Here is a 9,707-nt window from a genome sequence, read left to right as displayed (position 1 = left end):
AACTCACTTATTGGTTCTAGAAGTCCCTTTTGTAGCTTCCTTGGCTTTTTTTTTTTTTTTTGATAGACAATCACATCTCTACGAATAGAGACAGTTTTAACCCTTCCTTTTTCATCTGCATGCCTTTTATTTCTATTTCTTGCCTTTGTTGCACTGATTGGAACTTTGGGCTCTATCCTGACAAACAGTGGTGAGAGCAGACATTCTTGCCTTGTTTGTCTTTAAACCCATTTTGTCATTGTCCAGTCGCTCAGTCGTGTCCAACTCTTTGTGACCCCATGGACTGTAGCACGCCAGGCTTCCCTGTCCTTCACCATCTCCCAGAGCTTGCTCAAACTCATATTCATCGAGTCAGTGATGCCATCCAACCATCTCGTCCTCTGTCACCTCCTTCTCCTCCTGCCTTCAATCTTTCCCAGCATCAGGGTCTTTTCCAATGAGTTGGCTCTTCTTATCAGGTGGCCAAAGTATTGGAGCTTCAGTAAATTAAACCCATTTACTGAGATCTTAATTTTGGTAATTATACTTTTACTTCTACAATTTCTAATTGGCTCTTTTAAAAACTTCCTATATAATATTGTTATAATATAGTTATATGATATAAAATATTTACATATTTTATGCATTTGGTTTTCAATTTTTAGACATAATTTTATGGGGTTTGAGTATTTTTTGTTGTTGTTTAGCCGCTGAGTCATATCCAACTCTTCGCAACCTCATGGACTGTAGCCCACCAGGCTCCTCTGTGCATGGGGTTCTCCAGGCCAGGATACTGCAGAGAGCTGTCATCTTGAGCTTATTAAGGGCGGTTGTTTTGGAGCCTCTGCGGGCCTCTCCTGTGATCTGTTTCTGCTGTTTCTTATGCATATTGCTGCATCTTGTGCTTGGCTACCTCTGAGGGTGTAGAGACTTGATAAATGGTTTGCAGAAATATGTTGAAGCCTGGGATGAGGAGATCCCTCTGGGGGAAGATCAGTGTTTGCTGCTATCAGTTACGTGGGCGTGTTAGCAATCTGGGATCCCCTTAAAGCGATTTCAGGATTTGGGTGTCTCTGGGCCCCCAAGGGAAGCAGAACTGAGCTGCAGGGGCCCACCCTTATTCTCCTGGTACAGGCTTTGGGGTGCCCTCCAGAGGTCCTGGACTCCCACACTTTTCCCCAGCCTGGCTCATCCTCCCAGCCCTTCTTTCAGAATCAGTAAGTCCCCAGGGGAAAATCAGCCCAAGCCACCTCCTCTTTCTGCGTTTGTTTTCTTCCAGGCCTTGAAGTCAAAATTCTCTGTCACCTTGTCAGCTCTCTAGTGCTCTCAGGTAGTTTTAAAAAATGCATATGGCCTAAGGTTTCCAGCTGCTCTCACGGGCGGGCAGGGGCTCGGGGCACAGTCTGATCATTGGAGGTGCGTGGTGGGGTGTGCCTTTCGGACGGCTGAAACGAAGGCCTATTCGAATGCTGTGGTACTGACCCACCAGAGGGGGAAACCCACGATACGAGATTGAAGGGGGTGTTGTCATAGATAACGGGGGATGGAATCTTGAGATAGGACTCAGCATGGCCGAAGCCTGGCTGCTTCGTTTTGTGGTGGCTCGGAGCCGGGGTGGCGTGAGGACAGTCATCCTGGGAGGACCCCTTGGCCCGCTCCCAGTGTGGAGGCAGGTGGCCCTACTTCCTGCAGACATTTCTCTTGGGAAGGAAGTAGTGTCTGTCCAGTATGGACCACAGGCTGTGCTTCCTCGCTAAGGAAGCACCGGTCGGCTGTGCCCAATGGCTCAGGGACCAAGCAGGAGAGGAAGGGGGTACAAAGAAGTGGGGCGGGAGCCAGCACAGCTCAGCTTCTCCACTGTCGTCTCTGATGGCCTCCAGCCTACGAAGTCCTGCCAGAAGTATCCTTTCCAGGCCCAGACCCTGCCGTCCCCCAGGACAGATTGATCTTGTCTCTCCTGTGCCCCCGGCCTGACCACGGCTCCGCGCTGCCCATCGGATCAAGTCTGAGACATTCGACTGGGCACCTGAGATCCTGAAGCCTCTGGAGCCACCACTGTCCGTTCTCATGTTGGCACCCCTGTCGGCAGTTGGAGCCGGAGCTAACAGTGATGGGGGGAAGAGACCACTGGGAGACAGAAGGCAGCTTTCCAGCGGAATCTTTATTCAAAAGGTTATTCTGTCTCCCTCCCAGCACCAAGGCAGGGAGGGGTGTGTGTGTGTGTGTGGTGTGTGTGTGTGTATGTGTGAGTGTGCATGTGTGTGGGCATGAGGCTGCATCCTGGCCTGGCCCTCCTTGCCTGGAAACAGGGGCATGAAAGACCCTCCCCACAGCCTCTCCAAGGATCCTAAACGTACCCCAAGGACGTGCCTGCAGCAGCAAAATAGTGACGTCAACCCTGTCCATCCCCCCAAGCTTTGCCTGGTCCTTTTCTCTGCTCCAGCCAGGAAGCTTGGTGCGGGTGCTGGGGGGAGGTTTGGGGAGGAGGAGGGTGTGTGCTCAGAGTCTGGACCTTGGGGTGGAGCTCAAGTCGGGTGGGCTGAGGGGGAGGGTTTGACTAGCACCTGAGCGCAAAACCCCCGAGCTGAGCTGGACCCACCAGAGGGCGGCCGCTGCTCTGGGCCAGGTGGGAACGATGGGGTTGAAGACTGGGGGAAAGAGGCTCCAGCGTGGCCCCCTTGGGTTGGAGGCACAGAACCCTATTTGCCCAGTAAGCGTGTCTGTCCCTGGTGGAGCGCGGAGGCTGGTCCTCCACCGCGGACCCGCCAGCCTGAGGGCGGGCCCGCTGTTGGGGGGCTGTCTTCCGAGCGGGGCCCGGAAACCCGCTGACCAGCAGAGCCACCTCTGCCTGCATCATCCACGGGCATGGGCAGGGACGGCGCTGAGTCCCCAGCAACTGTCACTGACCTGCCCGCCACCCACCAGTGCCCCCCTGGGCGGCCCTGTCTGCTTTCCCACCCGGTTCTTGCCCTCTGGAAGGTGGTCATCATCTGCCCTCTCGATCTGCCCTTGGCTGTGGACTCTCTGAAGCTTTCTGGGGGGACCCTGTGTGACCAGCTGCCCCTAACGCCACCCCAGGCAGCTCCTCGGCTGAGACCCTCCAGGCCCTGGGGGTCCACCCTCCTTGATGGATCATCAACAGATGTGAGCGCAGCTGCCCCCTGGGGACATGGTGGAACATGAAAACAAATTTCAGGACAGGGAAGAGTTGATGTGACACTCCTTTATTAAAACCTAAGGACATCTTTATAAAAACTACTGTATATAAAGACAAAAGCAGTGCAACAGCGGTCCGTGTAAAACACATTATTGTTATTACATTATATTATTATTATTAGGAATATTGTTGGTTTTTGGTTTTCCCGGTTATCAGCTCTCAGAGAGACCCCACGCCTGCGCATGTGAAACGGGGGCTTACAGGAGAGAGACACGTCTGTCTGTGCCCTTGTCCAGCTGGGGGCAAGGGGGTCCCGCCTGGTCAGGGGCACTGGGCCCCTCACCCTCGCAGTCCTCTCTTAGTTACTGCCCATCACCTAGACTCTGACTGGCTAGCTGACCGTGACATAGCCCACTAGCTTTAACCCAGAAGATGGGGAAGAGGCAGGAAGGAACCAAGGTGAGAACCCGAGGTGAGGCTCCAAGAAGAGACTCTCTCAGGGTCACCAGTTTGGGTCCAGTTGCAGCCACGCCGGATGCCCGCAGAGGCCACGGCATCTGCAACTTTTGGTCACGCGCGTGGTGACCCTCTTGGGGGTTCACTGGCTTCGATGGGATCCTGCACATTTCAGAGAGCACTTCAGGGCAATTCACAGGGCAGCTCACTGCACCAACCCAGGGGCAGCTGTTCACAGCGCCGTCTATAGAAATGGTGTCCCCTGGAGGCAGGCACTGCAGCAGCCCTGACTTTCAGTCCATCAAGGGAACATGGTCAGGGCTTTGATGGGAAGATAGGAGTTTTAGGTGCAGTGTAACTGACAGTCAAAGCCGCTGACTCACCAAGCATCTATCTAGCACCGACTATCTGGCAGCGTCTTGGACTGGAGGCTTGGGGGCAGGGGGAACAATGTCACCTCCAAGGTCACTTATTCTCCCTGTGGATTTGAGCATTCCTAACCATCAGGCACAGCAAGTCATTTCACAGGAGGTCCCGGCCTCTCCCTCGGACACAGCGGGTTCCCCCGCCTTCTCCATCTGCAGCAGGAACTGTTCCCAGAGGGGCGCTGGGTAAATTTTTGTTGAACAGATGAATGAACGCACGTACGAGCAAAATGGATTTTCTAGACTCTTTTGTCTCACCTGACTGTTCAACTCAACTTTTGAGTGTTCAGGCCACGGGCCCCAGAGCTGCATACGATCACTTAAATACCATCTGCCCCTGCATTTATGCCCTCAGGAGTTGCTGGGGAGCTTGGAGTCGGTCACACGGTCACACGGTGTGAAGTGTGGGTTTTCCAGAGGGGACAGGATATCACCCCAGCCTGGTGGTGAGTTCTGGGGCTGCAGATGGCAGTGACCAGAGTGTCATCCAGTCACTGGGTGGGCGGCTGCCCCGCTGACCTTTCAGAAGGCCATTGAGAACAGGCAGAGGCTATCTGAGGCTCACTGATGAGTGGTAAGATAAGAATCCCCCAAAGTTGCTGCAGAGAGGGGGGCCAACCCAGACGTCTGTGTAATGACATGGCTGCCCCTCAACACTGACAAGCAACACCGCCAGCATCTCTGCTTGAGGCTGTCAGGTCAACTGGGGTCACTGCCGAATCTGCAAATTCACCTCTCAGGACCACCTAGGCCAAGACTCCTCCTACTGGTGGGGGCCAATCAGCCAAACTGAAGAAATGAAAATAAACCAATAAACAATTTTTAAAAGCCTGAGACTCTGGGAAGCTTGTCTTCTTTCATGGCATGACCTCTAGTAGACACACTAAATGGGGTGTCAGAGGAGCCAGGAGACAGGGCTTGAGCAGGGATTGTGGTCTGCAGAGATAGCCAAGTGGTGGGACCCCAGCCTGGTGTGGGCAGGGGTCTGGGCATCTGCTGGGTACATGGGAGATGGTGCCAGGTCCAGCCACACCCATAATCTCAGTGGAATGGCCTCAAGGGAGCCAGAAAGCTTCTCTTAAGAAGACTGCCAATCCCACGCCTGGTCATGTTTTCCCTGATGCCCCCAAGTCCTTTCCAGCCTGGGGGCTGAACTCGCCTGAAGGTGTTGGATGAAGAAAGGAAATGCCACCACTCCAGGAACACTAGCCGCCTACCTGCTATTTCGCTATAAAGCGTCAGAGAGATGGGCTCTACCTGCAGATTCATGTGTGTTCACGTGTGTGCGTGCACATGCGTGTGTGTATGTGTTTTCAGTTAAGGACTGTTTCCTATGGGTCCCGGTCAGCATCAGATGTCGGGCGGGCATCTGGCGGTCCCAGGCCCTCCGGTATAGCAGGCTGCTCCTTGAGCTGCAGGGGGATCTCCGAGGTTCAGGCGAGGGCAGAGAGACCCATGGGTGCTACCAAGTACTGGTTCTGCGTAGAGATTCCAAAACGCACAATCACACTAAACACAGACGAGAAGGAAAGCATAAAACTGCTTGTGATAACACACGGTTCCCAGTGGGAAAAAGTCCTTACGAATACAAGGGGTTAAGGACAGATTCCTCAGCGGATATATTGCCATCTTCTTTCTCTTCTTTTTTGTTTTTCTTTCCATAGTATTATTATTATTGTTGTTGTTATTTTTGCAAAGTACGTGGTAATAGCCAGAAGCTCACAGTAAAAAGTAAAAGTAGGCAGCTTGAAAAAACAGGTTTGGGAGTCACTAAAAAACACTAAGTCTGTAAATCTCTACTTGAACCTGTTGCTACCCTGAGCATCTTCTTCTCAGGGGCGCTCTACTCACTGGCACGTCTATCTGCCATGGTAGGATGGGACAGGTTTTTGCCAGGGTGGCCCATCCCCTGGGGGCTTTGAAGACCTGTGGACACCAGGAGGGACTGAACGGCATGCCTGCCTTTCAAATGGGCATTCACACCACCCACACGGCCCCCACCCCTCAATCACTCCAGCCACGGCCCCCACCCCACACACTGGACAGGTGAACCTCAGAGAGGTGAGGCGACTTGCCCAAGACCGCCCAGTGGGGACGGGGCAGGGCTCTGGGTCCCCACGCTCTGCCCCTGCATCCCAGGCTGCCCCGCTGCTTTGCTGTCTGTGATGGCTGCCGAGCTACATGGTGAGGGGCCCCCTGCTTACAGCAGAGCATTCTGATCCCTTACCGGCTGTGACCGTGAGCACCCAAGGGGTCATCAGTCCCTCCTGGAGAGACCTCTGTGGGGCCAGGAGCAGCGTCCTGCAAGTTCTCAAGCTAAGTAGCACAAACCAGGGGGCCGCAGCCCTTGCTGGCCTCTGTGACAGTGACCCTGGGCCTGGTGTTTGTGGCAGGGAGGCAGGGCCACCAGCTCCCTCTTGGCAGAGGAAGTGTCTCCATGTGAACAGCTGCATGAGCTCCACCCGGAACCTCAGGAAGCTGGAGATGCAAGCCCCTTAAACACCTGGTCCAACCCCTTCCTTTTAGAGATGGGGCAACAGACAGTAGAGGAGGCACAGGACTTCCCGAGGCCACCCTGATCTCCCTACAGAGCTGATGTCAGTCTGGGCCCGTGCCCAACCCCCTCCCCCCAGCTGTGATTTCTCTGACTCCCAGGGTTCTGTGCATGGGATGCAGGTGTGGGCTGATCCAGCTGTGCCGAATGGCTGCTGAGCAACCCTCCATGGCAACAGCTGCTCCACTTGGACAAGTCCCCGGGGCAGGTCCGGGGATGACTCAGCATCCAGGGTGAAGGAAGCAGCGCTGATCCCTAAGCAAGAGCCAGGCAGAGGTTCTCCAGCTTGGCCTCCACCAACTGTGGCCCTGGGTTCTGGCAGCACTGTCTGGAGGAGATGAGACTCAAGCCATAGGTCGGGGTCTTCCTCAGCTTGCCCTTGTGACCTTGGGCAAGTCACTTGATCCATCTGAGTCTCAGTATCCTAGTCCATGAAATGGGAAGAGTCCCTTCTCTATGGGGTTGATGAGCCAGGCTGGATGCAGAATGCTGATGCCCTTGAAATGTCCTTCTGCTTTATCAGAGGGTGGGTGTTACATCTGTCCCGCTTCAGGTGTCTCAGTGAACCACAGTGTCTGGGCTCTCACTTGCCTCTCTTCCCATCTTTCTTCTGCATCCGTGCCAGCCTGACTTTCTCTTGGTTCCTTGAGATCATCAAGCTGGTTGCTGCCTCGGGGTCTTTGCACTAGCTATTCCCTCTGCCTGGAAATCTCTTCCCTCTTCAATGTCCATGGCTGGCTCTTGCTGACCATTCAAGTCTGGGCTTAACTTGCTCAGAAAGGCCTTCCCCGACTAGCCAAACTTAACCCTCACGAACCCCATTTTGACTGAATTCTTGGCTTAGGGCTCACTGCTGTTACTACCTTCCTATTCACTGCTTATTTCTCCCCTGTCCTCTCCCCCAGCTGACCAGTACCACGGGTCTGCCTGCTCTCTGCCACGTGTGATGGATGGAGGGTCTGTTGGAGACATTGGGTCTAGCTGAGTAAAGGTACTTGAGCAGAGGAGCAGGGACCCACCCACCTGGGTGCTGGGGGAGATTCTGGCATCACTAACACCAGCGGAATGAGGGTGTCTACACTGCCAGTTTGGCCTTCAGGGATTTATGTGATCATTTCCCAGATCATGCCCTTCCACGTGTGCGCCCTGGGGCAGTGGGGTCGATGGCGGTGGTGGTGAGCTCAGTGGACAGATATTATGAACACCCAGGTTTGCATGGAAGTCTCGCCTTAAGTGGGAAGGGCTTCTAGAACCTTCCCTTCTGGGTTTCCATAGTGCTCATCACTCTGTCCAGCAAAGATTTGTGTGTCTCTTTCTTCCCTCTGGGGGTAAGGAGGAGGCCTGTCTGACTCAGCTCCTTTCCAGATCACTGCCCAGCAAGCCTGATATACAGTAGGTGCTTAAACAGAATATGCTGTAAGAGGGTCCTGGGGCAGCAGTGGTGGAAAGCTTGGGACAATGGCCCATCCACTGAGGAGCCACTGGGGAGATGCTCCAGGGACTGTACTGTGGGTACCCTGGGCTGGGGAGCTTTGCCTTTGGGTTCTTAGACCTCTGAGGTCAAGCCGAGAACTGGTCTCCTCCCTGGGCTGGGGAGCTTTGCCTTTGGGTTCTTAGACCTCTGAGGTCAAGCTGAGAACTGGTCTCCTCCTGGCTGTGAGACCCAGGCCATTTCTGCAGGGAGTTCATCCTACTCACTTCCCAAGTGATGAGAGTGGGTGTGTGTGAAGACAGTCTACTGCCTGCCCCGTAGATGGCCTGAGATGTGTCTCTCATTATCACTGTCATTACGGGAAAAAAATTCCATAAGAACGCATCCCCACTGGCATTTCCACATCCCAAGCACCCCTGGAGGCACAGTGGGGCTGTACCCCATGCTTGCCAACTCCATCTGGCTCACAGCTGCCAGCAAGAGCTGGCCGGGACCCCCACCACAAGCGGACCCAGGCCCATCAGAGAACTTGGGGGACCCCAATAAAACCAATCAAACAAAAAGACACCCCTAATCATACACACGCACACACACTCACGCACACTCACATTCAAAATTCTGACATGGATAGGCCCACGGGCCACGACTGGAGGGAGCAGGGGCAAGGGAGCCATGGACAGGATGCACAGGCCTGAATCCTTCTGCTTCACTTGGCCTGAGCAGCCGTGTCGGTCATCCTGAGTCCACAGTGGTGCCACCTCTCAGAAGCCACCAGCCCAAAGTGGGACTATTGCTCGCAGACGGATGGCTCAGAAGCCCCTTCCTGCACCCTGGCCCGCCACCACTGTTTGCTTCTAGTCTTAGAAGTCCAAGGAAGGGGGTTTGGGCACAGGTAGCATTTTCTCCTCCAGCACCGCCACAGCCGTCTTGGCTCTCCCTGGCGTCTTGAAGTTGTTCTTCTCAGAGGCTGAGCCGGGTGCTTTGGGTCTCACCTCCCCCATCCTGAGGCACGGCAAAAGGGTTTTCTAGGAAAGCAGAAGGGAACAAAGTATCACATGGTGTCTCCTCCATGGGGACATTTCTGTCTGGCCTCAGTGACAGGAAACCTCAGTACAGGTTTTCCTCTGTACACATGCCATCTTTGTCTCCTAGACACAGAATTGTTTGACTTTAAGGCTGGAAGCAAGAAAAGCAGGTCTGCCATCACTATGGTTCCATACAGCACTACTGCCTCTGACTGAGTGAAGTCACTCCGTTGTGTCCAACTCTTTGTGACCCCATGGACGGTAGCCTGCCAGGGTCCTCCATCCATGGGATTTTCCTGGCAAGGATGCTGGAGTAGGTTGCAATTTCCTTCTCCAGGGCATCTTCCCCATCCAGTAATTGAACCCGGGTCTCCTGCACTGCAGGCAGACTCTTTACCATCTGAGTCACCAGGAAAGCCTCTGGCCCAAGCAATAAGATAAGAAAAAAGCATAAAGAGTCAGGAATGAAACAGAAAAACCCTAATTACCATTATTGGCAGATCATGTACATAGAAAACCCAAGAGAATCAACAAGCTAATTATTAGAACACAGGGTGCAGATATAAAGATACAACTTTCAATCTGTAAGACATCAGATCAACTTACAAAAACCAACAGCGTTTTTCTGCCTCAGTGACTACCAGGGTTATTATAATGTCTTGGCTTAAGACAGTCTCAG

The 9,707-nt window shown here is 53.7% G+C and overlaps 1 protein-coding gene across 4 annotated transcripts in view; it reads right to left on the bottom strand.

Moving 5' to 3' along the window:
* Positions 1-3,186: 3,186 nt before the first annotated feature.
* The window catches only part of SHISAL1 (shisa like 1), a 142,595-nt gene continuing 136,074 nt past the window's right edge, over positions 3,187-9,707 (bottom strand). For all 4 annotated transcript variants that reach the window (XM_027540552.1, XM_027540551.1, XM_027540550.1 and 1 more), the window contains exon 5: positions 3,187-9,028. In XM_027540552.1, coding sequence (XP_027396353.1) covers position 9,028 — 1 coding nt within the window. In that variant the 3' untranslated portion in view covers positions 3,187-9,027. The remainder of the gene's footprint in view (positions 9,029-9,707) is intronic.

This window comes from Bos indicus x Bos taurus, chromosome 5 (genome assembly GCF_003369695.1).
Source record: "Bos indicus x Bos taurus breed Angus x Brahman F1 hybrid chromosome 5, Bos_hybrid_MaternalHap_v2.0, whole genome shotgun sequence".
Lineage (NCBI taxonomy): Eukaryota > Metazoa > Chordata > Mammalia > Artiodactyla > Bovidae > Bos > Bos indicus x Bos taurus.
The sequence above is the reverse complement of the archived record's forward strand: the minus strand, read 5'-3'. Positions and strand labels throughout refer to the sequence as shown.